Source organism: Oncorhynchus nerka, linkage group LG28 (genome assembly GCF_034236695.1).
Source record: "Oncorhynchus nerka isolate Pitt River linkage group LG28, Oner_Uvic_2.0, whole genome shotgun sequence".
NCBI classification, from domain to species: Eukaryota; Metazoa; Chordata; class Actinopteri; order Salmoniformes; family Salmonidae; genus Oncorhynchus; species Oncorhynchus nerka.
Window position 1 is genome coordinate 17,662,524 of NC_088423.1, and position 19,796 is coordinate 17,682,319.

The window sequence follows — 19,796 nt, forward strand, 5'->3', positions numbered from 1 at the left end:
TGCGTGCGTGCGTGTGTGTGTGTGTTTGTGAGTGTTTGTGCGTGCTTGCTTGCATGCGTCTGTGCCTGAGTGTGTGTCAACATTTTCAGATTGACAGCAGCACTCGAGACAAACACCAAAAACAAGGCTTTGGTAGAAATTGTTCTCCTTCCCCATCTAATGGGGTCTGCCATTTGTATTGTTCAGAGAATGGGTCTAAAATTGCATAGATATGAAAAAATTGCTTTTTTTCCTTCAGCTTGTTAGAAAAGCAATTATAGAAGCAGCACAATAGCCATTCATACAGCATGTTAGCTTATTGGTGTCATGGCTTTCATTTACTCAATTTGTCCCAAATGTCATTGCTGAGAGAGGCGAGGGGAGGGAAGGATGGAGGGGAGGGGAGGGAAGGATGGAGGAAAGGGGAGGGAAGGATGGAAGGATGGAAGGATGGAGGAGAGGGGAGGGAAGGATGGAGGAGAGGGGAGGGAAGGATGGAGGAGAGGGGAGGGAGGAGGAAGAGGGAGGGAGTCATTTAGTAATCTTGGCAACATTTCGTCATGCTGGTCTCTTGAATGTTGGCATCAATTTGACATTTAGCGAATTGTGTTATGTCCAGACAAGACAACACGGTCTTGTCCAACCAGACCAATCCTGTACTGTCATGGCGGAGATACTGTAGAAGATGCTATGTGTTTGCTCAGGGGCTGACCAATGTCTCTCTTTCCACTGTCTGTACAGATGAGCTAGATCCACCTAAAGAAGACGCTGACAACCATACAGCCATGGAGCAAGATACCCAGGACTCACAGACAGGTAACATGGATACATATACAGTACATTCAGGTAGTTAACACAAGCACTATCCTGAAGCTGGTATCTGTTATGTCCTTCTATCCTGTGTGTGCTACCCACCACTCTCTGTGTCAAGCTTCAAGTTTATTTTGCCATAGTGTAGGGAATACATTAACATTCTCCCTCATCCCACGAGCTCTCGAAATACATCGTCACTGTGTGCTACTACTCTGAATGAACTTCAGTTGTCCGACTTACAGGAATAAGAAGGATAAACAAAGACATATCAATTATGTATAGCCTTGGATGTGACAGTGACAAGTTGTCATGAGTTTGTTGTTTTTGTTTTTAACTAGGAAGTGATGTCATTGTTATTATAGGAGACACACACACACACACACACACACACACACACACACACACACACACATACATATTCACACACAGCAAATTCTCCAGATTAACATTGTTTTAAATGAACACTGAGAGGGTTATAAATGCACACTGGAATTGTGGACTCTGTGGACCCTTATACACATTGGAATAGTGTTAAATTAATACACTGCTTAGTGTAAAGCGTTATTCAAATAAGCTTTGCCTTTCGAGTAAATTGTTACCACCCATGACTGTATTTGTTAGTGACAGAGACATGGTTGTTGCATTCATCCATTTTCAGTCCTATGGACTTCACCAAGTCAGATCCTATAAAATCAAATAAATATATAAATATATATTATCTAACACAATAGCTGTGTTTGAATACCCATACCAACATACTGTATACTACATACTTAATGAGTATATACCCCATACTATATACTATTAGTTAATTTTAGTATAATGTAAATGAACGGTATCCTTTCAGTTGAGTGTACTAGCGCTTCGCCTGTCTACCGGAAATTGATGCTGTTGCTATACAACTTCTTGCTAGCTTGTTAGCATAACAAATTATTAGACATCTTACTACTTCATTAACTATGTCCACTAAGAACGCACAATGACTATACCACTTAGCTAAGCTAGAATGACATGAATAATCAAGTCAATAAACGTTGGGTAAAACAAAAACATTGGGTAGTTAGTTAGATAGCATATAGTTAATATACTGGAAAGTTTGATGTATTAGTAGCCAACTAATGTTAGGTAGCTAGCTAACATACCGGTACACACAAGCAACTGATGTAATTATAACGTTATGCTATGCGGTTTGTAAAGCTAGTGCAGCCAATATAACGTGAAATGTAAGTTATTTGAAAAGTCATTACTTTTTCATTTCATTCCTCAACATTTTCTTAACATTTGTCATAATTAATTAAAGCAATGAATATTTACTTTTTGTACTTACATTTATATCCGCTCTCGGTGGACTTCGGCTGCATATTTTTCCGCCATTTTCTTCAAATCTGAAAATGTTGTGAAGCCACACCCATTTTCTAAGAATTGCATTATGGGCCCTAAAAGCACAGAAATTGTGTTCACTGCTTGTATGCTTCGATTTTTGGCGAATGTAGCACGACATACGGGAACTTTTTGGCATACTAACTATATCCATACTATGACCAATAAGCATACTACATACTCAATTTACATCACAAATAGTATTCAAACACAGCTAATAGCATACGTTGTTCATACGGCCTTATTTTGAGAGCCTAAACTGTAAAAAAAAAACGTAACTTATCTTTACAGTAACTTCTAAGTTACTAGTGGGTTGTACCATATGTGAACTGATGATAATGCTGACTCTGAAATCAGTGTGGCACACACATCAGTATGACACACACACAATCAACATCACACATCCACCTCAGACATTGATTGCGTGTGTATGTGTGTGTGCGTGCATGTTTGTGTGTTTGTCTGCCTGCCTGCCTGTGTGTGTGTGTGAGACGTGCGTGTACTTGCATTGGTGTGAGAGCAGCCATTGTTTTTTTGTTATTTCCAGAATGTAAATGTGTGTTTGTGTGTGTGGGCGGATAACATAATTGATGGGTTACATCTCGCTCTGCTCAGCTATATACCCCCTCCAGAGCACAGCAAACACAGGTGTGAGCAGTTACTACATATCACATATCACACAGAGAGATAGGATTTATATGAGAGGGAGAGAGAGAGAGGAGAGAGAGGAGAGAGGAGAGAGAAGAGAGGGGGACAAAGATATGAGAACGGGTTTGTAATTGTTTTTTGGGTTTATTACGTTTATTTGGCAGCGACATGAGCTCTAGAGAGAGAGACACAGAAAGAAAGAGAGGGTGGGAGAGTGACAGACTAGAGATAGATAGATAGATAGATAGATAGATAGATAGATAGATAGATAGATAGATAGATAGATAGATAGATAGATAGATAGATAGATAGATAGATAGATAAGCTCTCTCTACATGTGGTCGATGTATTACATATTGTTATTCCCACCAATTCTTACACAAAGTAGACAAGCACACACACTGAACGGGTTGGAAGCTAGCCTTCAATATAGTCTAGCCTTCACTCTTAAAGGGATGTTTGGTAGCCTATATTAGCCACCAGTCCATACTGTACACAAAGCAGACGAGCACACATTTCAATGGTTGGAATCTATGTTAGTGGCTATTCTTCACTCTTATTACCCATGGGGCTTCCTTCCATAGGCTTAACTCTTAACTTAACTAAATACGATGGCTGGTCTCACACCGACGCACATACACACGCATGTCACACACATGAACACCCACACACTTTAAAACAGCGGAGGGGAGAGAAAATTGAGAAGGGAGGGGGAGAGAGAAGAGAGAGGGGAGAGAGAGGTGAGAGATAGGGGAGCAAGAGAGGGGAGAGGAGAAAGAGGGGAGAGACGAGAGAGAGGTGAGAGAGGGGAGCAAGAGAGGGGAGAGGAGAGAGAGGGGAGAGAAGAGAGAGGGGAGAGAGAGGTGTGAGGTAGGGGAGCAAGAGAGGGGAGAGGAGAGAGAGGGGAGAGAAGAGAGAGGGGAGAAAGAGGTGTGAGATAAGGGAAGCAAGAGAGGGAGAGAGAGGGAGAGATAGGGGAGCAAGAGAGGGGAGAGGAGAGAAAGGGGAGAGAAGAGAGAAGGGAGAGAGAGGTGAGAGGTAGGGGAGCAAGAGAGGGGAGAGGAGAGAGAGGGGAGAGAAGAGAGAGGAGAGAGATGGGTGAGAGATAGGGGAGCAAGAGAGGGGAGAGAGAGGTGAGAGATAGGGGAGCGAGAGAGGGGAGAGGAGAGGCGAGAGATAGGGGAGCGAGAGGGGAGAGGGGAGAGAGAGGTGAGAGATAGGGGAGAGGAGAGAGAGGTGAGAGATAGGGGAGAGGGGAGAGAGAGGGAGTGACAGACTATAGAAAGACAGACGGACCGAGCAGACCGAGCAGACGGATAGAGCAGGCAGACAGACAGAGAAGACAGATAGAGCAAATAAAGAAGGCAGACAGACAGAGCAGACAGACAGACAGATATAGCAGACAGACAGATAGAGCAGATAGACAGATAGAGCAGGCAGACATACAGAGCAGACAGATCGGGCAAACAGACAGACACAGCAGAGCAGACAGACAAAACAGGCAGGCAGATAGAGCAGGCGGACAGACAGGGCAGACAGAGAAGACGGATAGAGCAGACAGAGCGGACAGACTAGGCAGACGGACAAGGAGCTGATGTGATACACGATTACTCTCTCTCTATTTGAAATACATTACATTAATGATCTACATCATGCAAAGTCATGCTTTCAGAGTACAGTTAAAATGGTGGTAAAAGGATGTCCAGCAACAAAATGGCTGAATGATCTCCATGATATATCAAGAGCTTGGGACTATAAGGTTCTATTTGCAAAAAGAATTGGCTTTAAATTTCCGAACCCTCATTGATTTGAATGATGTCTAGAATATTAGTCTTCTATTCTTTTGAACTTAACAACATCATTTGGGATATTTAGCGTACTCTATAGTTAGATAATATTGAACTGAACAAGGCTATATCAATAACTCAATCTTGACAAAAATTCAGATAGAACCTTATAGTTCCAAGCTCTCGATGGTTCAGTGTTCTCAGATGAGAGGATTTAATGATATCAAATGTGTGTGTGTCCAGGAGAAGCAGAGGAAAAGAAAGCTGACGAGAAGAATGAAAATAAAGAAATGGAAGATGCTACTGGTAAGATATCTCTCTCTCTCCATCTCTCCATCTCTCTCACTCACTCTTCTCCATTTTCTTGTCCTCCTTCACTCTCTCTTCCTATCTTGAGGCCACATTTATTGTAGCTGGGGATTTTAATAAAGCAAATTTGAGGAAAGCACTACCGAAGTAAGCACTACCAGTACTCACGCTTCAAAAACTCTCAACCATTGTTGCTCTCCTCTCCGGGATAGCTACAAGGCCCTCCTCCGCCCCTCCTCCGCCCTCCCTTCGGCAAATCAGATCACGACTCCATTCTACTTTTCCCTTTCTATCTGCAGAAACTCAAACAGGAAGTACATGTGCTAAGGTCTATTCAACGCTGGTCTGATCAATCAGAATCCATGCTTCAAGATTGTTTTGATCACGCGGACTGGGATATGTTCCGGTTTGCCTCTGAGAAGAACATTGACTGAGTTCATCAGGAAGTGCATAGGGGATGTTGTTCCCAATGTAACTATTAAAACCTGCCCAAACCAAAAACTGTGGATAGATGGCAGTATTCCGAACCCTCATTGGTTTGAATGATGTCCAGAATTTTTATCTTGTATTCTTTTGAACTTAACAACATAAATTGTGGTATTTATAGTACTATATAGGTAGAGAACATTGAACAGAACAAGGCTATATCAATAACTCAATCTTAACAAAAATGCAGATAGAACCTTATAGTTCCAAGCTCTCGATGGTTCAGTGTTCTCAGATGAGAGGTTTTAATGATATCAAATGTGTGTGTGTCCAGGAGAAGCAGAGGAAAAGAAAGCTGACGAGAAGAGTGAAAATACAGAAATGGAGAAGGATGCTACTGGTAAGATCTCTCTCTCTCAATCTCTCTCTCTCTCTCTCTCTCTCTCTCTCTCTCTCTCTGCCATCTCTCTCTCTTCTCCATTCTCTTGTCTTCTTCCACTCTCTCTTCCTCCAGCACAGCTGACTACTTTTATTAAAAACTCTATAGGAACAGGGAAGCCATAGTGTAGTGTTGCCTTCAGAAATGTTCTCTCAAACCCTGTAGGCTGGTGAAGTCTCTATCTCTCTAGCTGGTTGATTGTGTCAGTGTGTCTTTGTAATATCAAACCAGGTCCCGGTTCCTCCACTCTCTCTTCCTCTACTTCATCCTCGTTCCATAAGGCTCTGGTCAAAAGTAGTGCAATATGTAGGGGAAAAGTGTGGGACTCAGCATTTGTTTTTTTATTATAATATATGCCATTTAACAGACGCTCCTGTTCACTTACTGTAAATGACGGGATACACTTTCCCTCTTGTCATCATACAAACGTCATTACTTAGAGCACCTCATTATTCAAACACATGTCAGAGTTTAGTGTCACTGGCCAGACTCACAGATTCATATCTACTAGGTCTGTCCTGCCCATATGCTTCATCTGTAAGCAGTCGTTTATACAGTAGTTATACGGCAGGGTAGCCTAGTGGTTAGAGCGTTGGACTAGTAACCGGAAGGTTGCAAGTTCAAACCCCCGAGCTGACAAGGTACAAATCAAGGTACTGACAAGGTACAAATCTGTCGTTCTGCCCCTGAACAGTCAGTTCTTAACTGACTTGCCTAGTTAAATAAAGGTAAAATAACATTTAAAAAAATACAGTATAGTAGTTACAGTAGTTACAGTATAGTAGTTACAGTAGTTATACAGTCTAGTAGTTACAGAATAGTAGTTACACAGTACAGTAGTTATACAGTATAGTAGTTACAGTATAGTAGTACAGTAGTTATACAGTATAGTAGTTATATTAGTTGTACAGCATAGTAGTTACAGTATAGTAGTTCTATTAGTTATACAGTATAGTAGTTACAGTGTAGTTGTACAGTAGTTATACAGTATAGTAGTTACAGTATAGTTGTACAGTAGTGATACACTATAGTAGTTACAGTATAGTTGTACAGTAGTTATATAGTATAGAAGTTACAGTATAGTTGTACAGTAGTTATACAGTATAGTAGTTACAGTATAGTAGTACAGTAGTTATACAGTATAGTAGTTACAGTATAGTAGTTATATTAGTTATACAGTATAGTTGTACAGTAGTTATACAGTATAGTAGTACAGAAGTTATACAGTATATTAGTTACAGTATAGTAGTACAGTAGTTATACAGTATAGTAGTTACAGTATAGTTGTACAGTAGTTATATAGTATAGTAGTTACAGTATAGTTGTACAGTAGTTATACAGTATAGTAGTTACAGTATAGGTGTACAGTAGTTATACAGTATAGTAGTACAGAAGTTATACAGTATAGTAGTTACAGTATAGTAGTTATATTATTTATACAGTATAGTAGTTACAGTATAGTTGTACAGTAGTTATACAGTATAGTAGTTACAGTATAGTAGTACAGTAGTTATACAGTATAGTAGTACAGAAGTTATACAGTATAGTAGTACAGAAGTTATACAGTATAGTAGTTACAGTATAGTAGTACAGTAGTTATACAGTATAGTAGTACAGTAGTTATACAGTATAGTAGTTATATTATTTATACAGTATAGTAGTTACAGTATAGTTGTACAGTAGTTATACAGTATAGTAGTTACAGTATAGTTGTACAGTAGTTATACAGTATAGTAGTTACAGTATAGTTGTACAGTAGTTATACAGTATAGTAGTTACAGTATAGTTGTACAGTAGTTATACAGTATAGTAGTTACAGTATAGTTGTACAGTAGTTATACTGTATAGTAGTTACAGTATAGTAGTACAGTAGTTATACAGTATAGTAGTACAGAAGTTATACAGTATAGTAGTACAGAAGTTATACAGTATAGTAGTTACAGTATAGTAGTACAGTAGTTATACAGTATAGTAGTACAGTAGTTATACAGTATAGTAGTTATATTATTTATACAGTATAGTAGTTACAGTATAGTTGTACAGTAGTTATACAGTATAGTAGTTACAGTATAGTAGTACAGTAGTTATACAGTATAGTAGTACAGTAGTTATACAGTATAGTAGTACAGAAGTTATACAGTATAGTAGTTACAGTATAGTAGTACAGTAGTTATACAGTATAGTAGTTACAGTATAGTAGTACAGTAGTTATACAGTATAGTAGTTACAGTATAGTTGTACAGTAGTTATATAGTATAGTAGTTACAGTATAGTTGTACAGTAGTTATACAGTATAGTAGTTACAGTATAGGTGTACAGTAGTTATACAGTATAGTAGTACAGACGTTATACAGTATAGTAGTTACAGTATAGTAGTTATATTATTTATACAGTATAGTAGTTACAGTATAGTTGTACAGTAGTTATATGGTGTAGTAGTTACAGCATAGTAGTACAGTATAGTAGTCACAATATAGTAGTTACAGTAGTTATTCAGTGTAGTAGTTACAGTATATTAGTACAGTAGCATAGTTACAGTATAGTAGTTATACAGTATAGTAGTACAGTATAGTAGTACAGTATAGGAGTACAGTATAGTAGTGAAACAGTATAGTAGTACAGTATAGTAGTACAGTATAGTAGTTACAGTAGTTATACAGTAGAGTAGTTACAGTATAGTAGTACAGTATAGTAGTTACAGTAGAGTAGTTACAGTAGAGTAGTACAGTATAGTAGTTACAGTAGAGTAGTTACAGTAGTTATACAGTAGAGTAGTTACAGTATAGTAGTTACAGTAGAGTAGTTACAGTAGAGTAGTACAGTATAGTAGTTACAGTAGAGTAGTTACAGTAGAGTAGTTACAGTATAGTAGTTACAGTAGTTATACAGTAGAGTAGTTACAGTATAGCAGTGCAGTATAGTAGTTACAGTAGAGTAGTTACAGTAGAGTAGTTACAGTATAGTAGTTACAATAGTTATACAGTAGAGTAGTTACAGTATAGTAGTACAGTATAGTAGGAACAATAGTTATACAGTATAGTAGATATAGTATAGTAGTACAGTATAGTAGTTACAGTATAGTAGTACAGTATAGTAGTTACAGTATAGTAGTTACAGTAGAGTAGTTACAGTAGAGTAGTTACAGTAGTTATACAGTAGAGTAGTTACAGTATAGTAGTTACAGTAGAGTAGTTACAGTAGAGTAGTTACAGTAGAGTAGTTACAGTATAGTAGTTACAGTAGTTATACAGTAGAGTAGTTTCAGTATAGCAGTGCAGTATAGTAGTTACAGTAGAGTAGTTACAGTAGAGTAGTTACAGTATAGTAGTTACAGTAGTTATACAGTAGAGTAGTTACAGTATAGTAGTACAGTATAGTAGGAACAATAGTTATACAGTATAGTAGATATAGTATAGTAGTACAGTATAGTAGTTATAGTAGTACAGTATAGTAGATATAGTATAGTAGTACAGTATAGTAGTTACCCTATAGTAGTTACAGTATAGTAGTACAGTATAGTAGTACAGTAGTTATACAGTATAGTAGGAACAATAGTTATACAGTATAGTAGATAAAGTATAGTAGTACAGTATAGTAGTTACCCTATAGTAGTTACAGTATAGTAGTACAGTATAGTAGTACAGTAGTTATACAGTTGTACAGTAGTGTATGCAGTAGTTTAGTAGTTTACAGTAGTTTATTGCAATAGTTTATATCCGTCTCGTTTCTATGGTAAGCCATCTGTCCTGTCTGTTTGCATTACTTCCAGCAATACATGGTGTCAGTTCCTTCATTCTCCGTTCATATGGTTCCGTTGCGTTGGAAAGAGAAAAGTTTGGCGATCAAAACAGAAACATAGTAAGACAAGAACACAGAGCTCGTGGGCCAGTACATGTTTGCTAGATTCCTGGTATTGTATTGGTAAAATTAGAGTCCACAGCAGTGATCGCCTCAGTAACCCTGTATGGAACACCCATACATTAAAATGAGCCTCTCTTAGGCTAAAGCAACTCATAAATAAACCATAGAGAGGAAAACAGAATGTTGGCGTCAATATCTACTGTCTACAGTTCCAAATGGCACCCTATTCCCTCTACGGTGCACTATTTTTGACCAGGTCCCTTAGAGCTCTTTTTCGAAAGTAAAGCACTATATAGGGAATGGGGTGCCATTTGGGTGTTTTCAATAAAACGTGTTAAATAAAGTCAGACATAGACACAATGAAAACACTGACCCGAACCGAGTGGATTTAACTAGATTGGCTCATCAACTTACCAAACTCAAGTTTGCTGTGCGGCAGTATACACAGCCAAAATCATAACTGGCTCTACACAGTCATTCTATGCTAGTTTTACCGAAGCTAATAAAGGATTCTGCCTTTAGTTTTGGCTCTGTATCCTTGGCGTCTTTGCATGGTCAACTGAATGTCTAAAGGAGACAACTGGGAGCCAGTAACTCAAGTACTTTTCTTCTACTGAAGAATCAATGTGACCACTGCTGGAGGCTGATTGTAGTGTAGGTGAACAGTTGGAGAGCAGTGAGAGAACAGGTCATTGTCTGTCTTTGAGGGACAGGAGCACAAATGATACTTTTTAGACTCTAGAGAAATGCTTTGCTTTCCACCTGAACAGACCAGGGCTGGAGGCTGATTGTAGTGTAGGTGAACAGTTGGAGAGCAGTGAGAGCACAGGTCCTTGTCGGTCTGTGAGGGGCAGGAGATACAGGATACCGTAGTAGGACTGCTTTGCTTTCTACCTGAGCCATGTGGCATGGGGAGGCGGGAGGCATGGGGAGGAGAGTGGGGGGAGGCAGAGAGGGGAGGGTGAGTCAGGTGACCGTCTGTAATGGCATACTAAGGCCAGGCTACAGAGAGGCAGGGGGAGGTAGGAGAAGGTACAGCCTGTAATAGAACTGACCCTGTAGGGGAGACAGGGGAGAAAGAGAAGACGAGAGGCAGAGGATGAGAGACAGACCAGCACAGCAGGCAATCACAACCATCTCAGCATAGGAGACGAAGGCACCATTACACAAGCTCAGTCTTTCTCTCTCTTAATATCTCTCTTATATATTTCTTTCTCTATCTTTCGCTCTCTCTCTCTGCCCTTACTATTAATTTCAAATGAGAAATTTCAGAAATATGAGTAACTTCCTCCAATACACCCTGGAATGATTGGTCATTACCTATTCAATTGTTTGTTTGTTCAATTATTTAGATGTTTACTTGGAGTGTTGCGTTGAACTCACAAGTTCCTAGTTCCAAAATCTTTCTTCTATTCCTCGGTGGGCGTGATGCGTTAAGTATTGATGGTGTTGGGTTCTTTATTTAGCATGGAGGCAGTGTCACAGACGTTCGCAGCTCACACACACACACACACACACACACACACACACACACACACACACACACACACACACACACACACACACACACACACACACACACACACACACGGTGGCAGAGTCACAGTCGTTCTCAGCTCACCGTCTCAGAGGCTCAAAGCAGAAAGCCCAGCTGTATGAGCAAGTGCCATATGGTGCTTCAAAAACCACCACACATTTCTTCTCATGTACCTCCCTCCATCTCTCCCTCCATCTTTCCCTTCCTTCCTCCTCTATCTTTCCCTCCCTCCTTCCTTCCTTCCTTCCTTCCTTCCTTCCTTCCTTCCTCCCTCCCTCCCTCCCTCCATCTTTCCCTCCACCCTCTCTTTCTCTCCATCTTTCCCTCCCTCCCTCTCTTCCTTCATCCTCCTTTACTCCTTCCATCCATCCCTCCCATCCTTCCTTATTTCCTCTCTCCATCTGTCCTACCCTCCCTCCCTCCATCTTTCCCTCCCTCCTACCTTTCCTTCCATCCTTCTTCCCTCCCTCCACCAATGATAGAATAGTGAAACCTCCCTCACTCCATCAATGATAGAATAGTGAAATCTCCCTCCCTCCATCAATGATAGAATAGTGAAATCTCCCTCCCTCCATCAATGATAGAATTGTGAAATCTCCCTCCCTCCATCAATGATAGAATAGTGAAACCTCCCTCCATCAATGATAGAATAGTGAAATCTCCCTCCCTCCATCAATGATAGAATAGTGAAATCTCCCTCCCTCCCTTCATCTATGATAGAATAGTGATACCTCCCTCCCTTCACTAATGATAGAATAGTGAAATCTCCATCCATCAATGATAGAATAGTGAAACCTCCCTCCATCAATGATAGAATAGTGAAATCTCCCTCCCTCCATCAATGATAGAATAGTGAAATCTCCCTCCCTCCATCAATGATAGAATAGTGATACCTCCCTCCCTCCATCAATGATAGAATAGTGAAATCTCCCTCCATCAATCATAGAATAGTGATACCTCCCTCCCTCCATCAATGATAGAATAGTGAAATCTCCCTCCCTCCATCAATGATAGAATAGTGAAATCTCCCTTCCTCCATCAATGATAGAATAGTGATACCTCCCTCCCTCCATCAATGATAGAATAGTGAAATCTCCCTCCCTCCATCAATGATAGAATAGTGAAATCTCCCTCCCTCCATCAATGATAGAATAGTGATACCTCCCTCCCTTCATCAATGATAGAATAGTGAAATCTCCCTCCATCAATGATATAATAGTGAAACCTCCCTCCATCAATGATAGAATAGTGAAACCTCCCTCCCTCCATCAATGATAGAATAGTGAAACCTCCCTCCATCAATGATAGAATAGTGAAACCTCCTTACATCAATGATAGAATAGTGAAACCTCCCTCCATCAATGATAGAATAGTGAAACCTCCCTCCATCAATGATAGAATAGTGAAACCTCCCTCCATCAATGATAGAATAGTGAAACCTCCCTCCATCAATGATAGAATAGTGAAACCTCCCTCCCTCCATCAATGATAGAATAGTGAAATCTCCCTCCCTCCCTCCATCAATAATAGAATAGTGAAATCTCCCTCCCTCCATCAATGATAGAATAGTGATACCTCCCTCCCTCCATCAATGATAGAATAGTGAAACCTCTCTCCCTCCATCAATGATAGAATAGTGAAACCTCCCTCCCTCCATCAATGATAGAATAGTGAAACCTCCCTCCATCAATGATAGAATAGTGAAACCTCCTTACATCAATGATAGAATAGTGAAATCTCCCTCCCTTCATCAATGATAGAATAGTGAAACCTCCTTACATCAATGATAGAATAGTGAAACCTCCCTCCCTCCATCAATGATAGAATAGTGAAACCTCCCTCCCTCCGTCAATGATAGAATAGTGAAACCTCCCTCCCTCCATCAATGATAGAATAGTGAAACCTCCCTCCCTCCGTCAATGATAGAATAGTGAAACCTCCCTCCCTCCATCAATGATAGAATAGTGAAACCTCCCTCCCTCCATCAATGATAGAATAGTGAAACCTCCCTCCCTCCATCAATGATAGAATAGTGAAACCTCCTTACATCAATGATAGAATAGTGAAACCTCCTTACATCAATGATAGAATAGTGAAACCTCCCTCCCTCCATCAATGATAGAATAGTGAAACCTCCTTACATCAATGATAGAATAGTGAAACCTCCCTCCCTCCATCAATGATAGAATAGTGAAACCTCCCTCCCTCCGTCAATGATAGAATAGTGAAACCTCCCTCCCTCCATCAATGATAGAATAGTGAAACCTCCCTCCCTCCGTCAATGATAGAATAGTGAAACCTCCCTCCCTCCATCAATGATAGAATAGTGAAACCTCCCTCCCTCCATCAATGATAGAATAGTGAAACCTCCCTCCCTCCATCAATGATAGAATAGTGAAACCTCCTTACATCAATGATAGAATAGTGAAACCTCCCTCCCTCCATCAATGATAGAATAGTGAAACCTCCCTCCCTCCATCAATGATAGAATAGTGAAACCTCCCTCCCTCCATCAATGATAGAATAGTGAAACCTCCCTCCCTCCATCAATGATAGAATAGTGAAACCTCCTTACATCAATGATAGAATAGTGAAACCTCCTTACATCAATGATAGAATAGTGAAACCTCCCTCCCTCCATCAATGATATAATAGTGAAACCTCCTTACATCAATGATAGAATAGTGAAACCTCCTTACATCAATGATAGAATAGTGAAACCTCCTTACATCAATGATAGAATAGTGAAACCTCCCTAGCATGCCCGACTAGCATCACCACCCTGGATGGTTCCGACCTTGAATATGTGGACATCTATAAGTACCTAGGTGTCTGGCTAGACTGCAAACTCTCCTTCCAGACTCACATCAAACATCTCCAATCGAAAATCAAATCAAGAGTCGGCTTTCTATTCCGCAACAAAGCCTCCTTCACTCACGCCGCCAAGCTTACCCTAGTAAAACTGACTATCCTACCGATCCTCGATTTCGGCGATGTCATCTACAAAATGGCTTCCAACACTCTACTCAGCAAACTGGATGCAGTCTATCATAGTGCCATCCGTTTTGTCACCAAAGCACCTTATACCACCCACCACTGCGACTTGTATGCTCTAGTCGGCTGGCCCTCGCTACATATTCGTCGCCAGACCCACTGGCTCCAGGTCATCTACAAGTCCATGCTAGGTAAAGCTCCGCCTTATCTCAGTTCACTGGTCACGATGGCAACACCCATCCGTAGCACACGCTCCAGCAGGTGTATCTCACTGATCATCCCTAAAGCCAACACCTCATTTGGCCGCCTCTCGTTCCAGTACTCTGCTGCCTGTGACTGGAATGAACTGCAAAAATCGCTGAAGTTGGAGACTTTTATCTCCCTCACCAACTTCAAACATCAGCTATCCGAGCAGCTAACCGATCGCTGCAGCTGTACATAGTCTATTGGTAAATAGCCCACCCATTTTCACCTACCTCATCCCCATACTGTTTTTATACTGTTTTTTATTTTATTTATTTATTTACCTTTCTGCTCTTTTGCACACCAATATCTCTACCTGTACATGACCATCTGATCATTTATCACCCCAGTGTTAATCTGCAAAATTGTATTATTCGCCTACCTCATGCCTTTTTGCACATTGTATATAGACTGCCCATTTTTTTTTCTACTGTGTTATTGACTTGTTAATTGCTTACTCCATGTGTAACTCTGTGTTGTCTGTTCACACTGCTATGCTTTATCTTGGCCAGGTCGCAGTTGCAAATGAGAACTTGTTCTCAACTAGCCTACCTGGTTAAATAAAGGTGAAATAAAAAAATAAAAATAAACATCAATGATAGAATAGTGAAACCTCCCTCCCTCCATCAATGATAGAATAGTGAAATCTCCCTCCCTCCGTCAATGATAGAATAGTGAAACCTCCCTCCCGGATGTCATGAGGTATGGTTTTATTTATTTTTCTTTGTTGGTTTTATTGGGATTTGTTTGTGTGTGTGTGCGTGCGTGTGCATGTGCATGGGTGTGTGCGTTTGTGTATCAGACACCCAGTGGTCTCTGTTGAGTCAAGCACATCAGTAGGGTTTCTAGCTGGCATACATTAATACCAGTTGTAAAACAGAGCAGTAGACTTGCCCTTGGCTATGAGATGGAAAATAACACACACACACACACACACACACACACACACACACACACACACACACACACACACACACACACACACACACACACACACACACACACACAACAGTGGCGTCACAGGAGTAGAGCTCCAACTCAATGTGGTCTGTCTTTTAAAACAACCTGGATAGTCTAGTCTCTCTCTCTCTCTCTCTCTCTCTTGGCATCCTATTTGTCTCAGTATGAAGTTGCCTGTTGAATAGTCTTCTTAGAGGAATAGCGAGGGGTTAGGAAATTCCCTTTAATTGGCATTTCTGGGCCTTTTGGCTCCAGTCTTTCTACAGCACCATGGGACACTATTGATGTAGATGTCATTTCAGAGAGCTGGGGGTTGTCAGCTTTCTAAGGGTTGTCAGCCGTAGATAAACACTTGTCAGAATTCTGAGGGATGTTGTATTGGAGCGATATTCTGGTCTGGAGAGAGAAGGCCTGTCCGTCTAAGTCTACTCTGTGTACATTAAAGCTGCTACTGGGTTTTCTGAATTATGTTGTGTTGAATTTAATTCAATCAAGGAGTAGTGGTTGAATAAATCACATTGTTGCTTTGACACTATGGGTGTGCACCATTGAAGGGATAGTGTGAGATTCTGGCAGTTGAGCTGTTGCTAGCGTGCTGATAGACCTCCAGTCATTGCGCTAAAGCTGGTTAGCATTGGCTCGTGAAACTACCTACAACTCCATTCAAACTACACGCAGAGACATAAACATGTATCCATGAGTTTATCTGACACTAGAATCTCACACTATACCTTTAAGGAATCGACATTAGTTTGCCTTAGACAAGTCTCCTCATTCATGCAAATTCAGACCATACATTATTATTATTATCTAGATGGCAGATACTGTCTCATAACACTGCTAGGGATGCTTCTGTGTACCACACATTCCTTTTCAATACCCCTCCTACCTATAGCTAGAGACATCAATTGCTAGGGATAGTGATATTCAATTCCGATAGGGATAGTGATTCATGCCTATCTCTGCATCCACACACAGCAGGACAGGAGTTATGTCCTCAATTTTCCCCTCTCTCTCTCTCTGCTCCTAAATGAGAAACACATACAGTATCAGCGAAAACATCAAAAGTCTCTCTGGATTCCGCGGTCAGTAATTCGGTGCATGTTGGAGAATACACCACCATTGTTGCACCATGTCCATTATCAGTTCACTTATGGCTTAGAACATGGCATCAAAGGAAGAGAAGAATAGAGGAGGAGGAGGAGAGAAGAGGAGAGGGCCCCCTCTAATAGGCTACGGTGGACATGGTCTCTCTCTCTCTCTCTCTCTCTCTCTCTCTCTCTCTCTCTCCCCATCAGTCTCTCGCTCCCTCTCACTCCCTCTTTCTCTCTATATATCTCTCTCTCTGTCTCTCTTTCTCCATCTTGCTCCTTTCTCCCTCTTTCTCTCTCTTTCTGCCTCTCTCTTTCACTCGCTCTCTCTCTTTTTATCCCTCCCTCTCTCGTTCTCCATTTTTCACTTTCTCTCACTCGTCTCTCTCTCGCTCTCTGTCTTTCTCACTTTGCTTTGAAAGTCCTTCTTTTGACTGTGTTCTCTGTGTCCAACCCTCGTGGTGGAAAATGGCGACAGAGGAATCATCTGAAAGAGGGGATGTCATTTGTCTGCCGGCAGAATTATCAGTTACGGCAATGCATCTTGAGTGTTTGAAAAGTCTGATGGAAAATATATTGTTCGGCTCGAGCAAACACAAACATGCTCGCAGAAACAAACACAAACACACATACACAAACACACATACACAAACACACATACACAAACACACATACACAAACACACACATACACAAACGCACATACACCAACACACATACACAAACACACATACACAAACGCACATACACAAACGCACATACACAAACGCACATACACAAACGCACATACACAAACACACATACACAAACACACATACACAAACACACACATACACAAACGCACATACACAAACACACATACACAAACACACATACACAAACGCACATACACAAACACACATACACAAACACACATACACAAACGCACATACACAAACGCACAACACACATACACAAACACACATACACAAACTCACATACACAAACACACATACTCAAACACACATACACAAACGCACATACACAAACGCACATACACAAACGCACATACACAAACACACATACACAAACGCACATACACAAACGCACATACACAAACGCACATACACAAACACACATACACAAACACACATACACAAACACACATACACAAACGCACATACACAAACGCACATACACAAACACACATACACAAACACACATACACAAACACACATACACAAACACACATACACAAACGCACATACACAAACACACATACACAAACACACATACACAAACACACATACACAAACACACACATACACAAACGCACATACACAAACACACATACACAAACACACATACACAAACACACATACACAAACACACATACACAAACACACATACACAAACACACACGTATGCTTCAACTGCTGGGGGATTTCTACTCCTCATCAGTTGTTCTTAAGACTGGAACACAGAAATTGTTTGTCACTTATTGTGTCTGTATTGGTATGACAATAAATACATGATTTAGTTAACTATATGGATGAAAGGCAGCAATGTGATGCCCTCTTGGCAGACCTGTCAAAGACCTTCGATACTGTTGATCAGTCACTACTAGTTCAGAGGCTTTCCTCATTTACATGTAACTGGTTTAAAAATGACTTGACAGATCAAACTCAATGTGTGTCTGCTGATGGTGTTAAATCAAGTTGTCTGGATATAACGAAAGGTGTCCCACAGGGGTCGATTCTGGGTACAGTACTTTTTACTCTATACATTAACAATATTGGTTTGTCTGTAAAAAGAAAAGTATGTAACCGGCACCTTTACGAGGACGTTACTGTTGTGTATTCTATTGCCCCCACTGTTCACCAGGCTCTATCTGAACTACAGTTCACCAGGCTCTATCTGAACTACAGTTCACCAGGCTCTATCTGAACTACAGTTCACCAGGCTCTATCTGAACTACAGTTCACCAGGCTCTATCTGAACTACAGTTCACCAGGCTCTATCTGAACTACAGTTCACCAGGCTCTATCTGAACTACAGTTCACCAGGCTCTATCTGAACTACAGTTCACCAGGCTCTATCTGAACTACAGTTCACCAGGCTCTATCTGAACTATAGTTCTACTTCATTGTTTTACAGAAAACCTTTATTGACCTGTAATTGAATGCAGGTAAAACGAAGCATGTGTTGTTCTCTAGAGCACACACCACTTGGATGGTGCCCACATTGATCGTGTACCTGCTTACAAATATCTGGGCATTTGGATAGACAAGAAGCTATCTTTTAAAAAACACATTGATGCGTTAGTTAAGAAGCTGAGAAAATAAATGGTAGAATGCAGATCATTCAGTCGACGTTCCTTCCTGTCCTAGATTATGGCGACATCATCTACATGAATGCAGCTGCCACTTCATTAAACCCGTTAGATGCAGTTTACCATAGTGCATTTTGTGTGGCAGGTTTTGGTCGAAAACACAGCATTTTATTCAATTATAAAGCACTTTTGCAAAAACTCCCACATTACCTGACATATTTAATTACCCATAGAAGTAGGAGTTACCATTCCCGATCACAGGGATGGCTAACTTTGGAAATTCTGTCTGTCGCCACAGACTTAAGAAAAAGAAGCTTTTAGTTTCTTCGCTCTCCTTTTGGGATGCACACATTGTCTGCAATACCCAAACATCACATCATAGGCTACTGTAACTAAAAACTAGGAGGATAGGGCATTCCTTGGCTACTCACATCATAACTTAAAAGACAGAATAAATTGTAGATAATGGGCTTCTTCAGGGCCTGCGCCAGAACCAATCAGGTGGACGGGCCGTTGATTTCCATAGGCAGTCACGTTGTTTCACGGGACCTCCTTTTTTTAATGGGTGTTCTAGTAAAGATCATAGGCAGTCACGTTGTTTCACGGGACCTCCTTTTTTTAATGGGTGTTCTAGTAAAGATCATAGGCAGCTCGTGAGTTTCAAGTTTGGGGAAGCTTACGATTTATCCTACCATTTATACCGATTTGCGTGCCAGTTATGAGCATTTTTATATGCAATATGTTTTGTTGGAACAGTTTCATTTCCGTAATAACATGTTTGTTTCTCAAAATCATTGTCACATGGTTAATCATAATTATCTGAAGTAAAATGACAAGAATCTAAAAGTTAAAATTCAGCTAAGGGGAGATCAATGGGTCAGCGGTCAAACGACTGTAACGGTTTTCTTGTGTCGAAGGAGAGGCGGACCAAAACGCAGCGTGGTTATTATTCAAACCCATTAGATGCAGAAACTACACATGAATAGACTAACAAAACCAAGAAATGTGAAAAACCAAAA

General features: G+C 40.5%; 1 protein-coding gene across 1 annotated transcript in view; it reads left to right on the forward strand.

The window, feature by feature from the left end:
- The window catches only part of macrod2 (mono-ADP ribosylhydrolase 2), a 1,232,546-nt gene that overhangs the window by 1,169,163 nt on the left and 43,587 nt on the right, over nt 1-19,796 (forward strand). Inside the window, exons 12-14 of the mRNA XM_029640037.2 lie at nt 721-795; nt 4,851-4,913; nt 5,677-5,742. Of these exons, the coding sequence (XP_029495897.1) occupies nt 721-795; nt 4,851-4,913; nt 5,677-5,742 (204 nt within the window). The remainder of the gene's footprint in view (nt 1-720; nt 796-4,850; nt 4,914-5,676; nt 5,743-19,796) is intronic.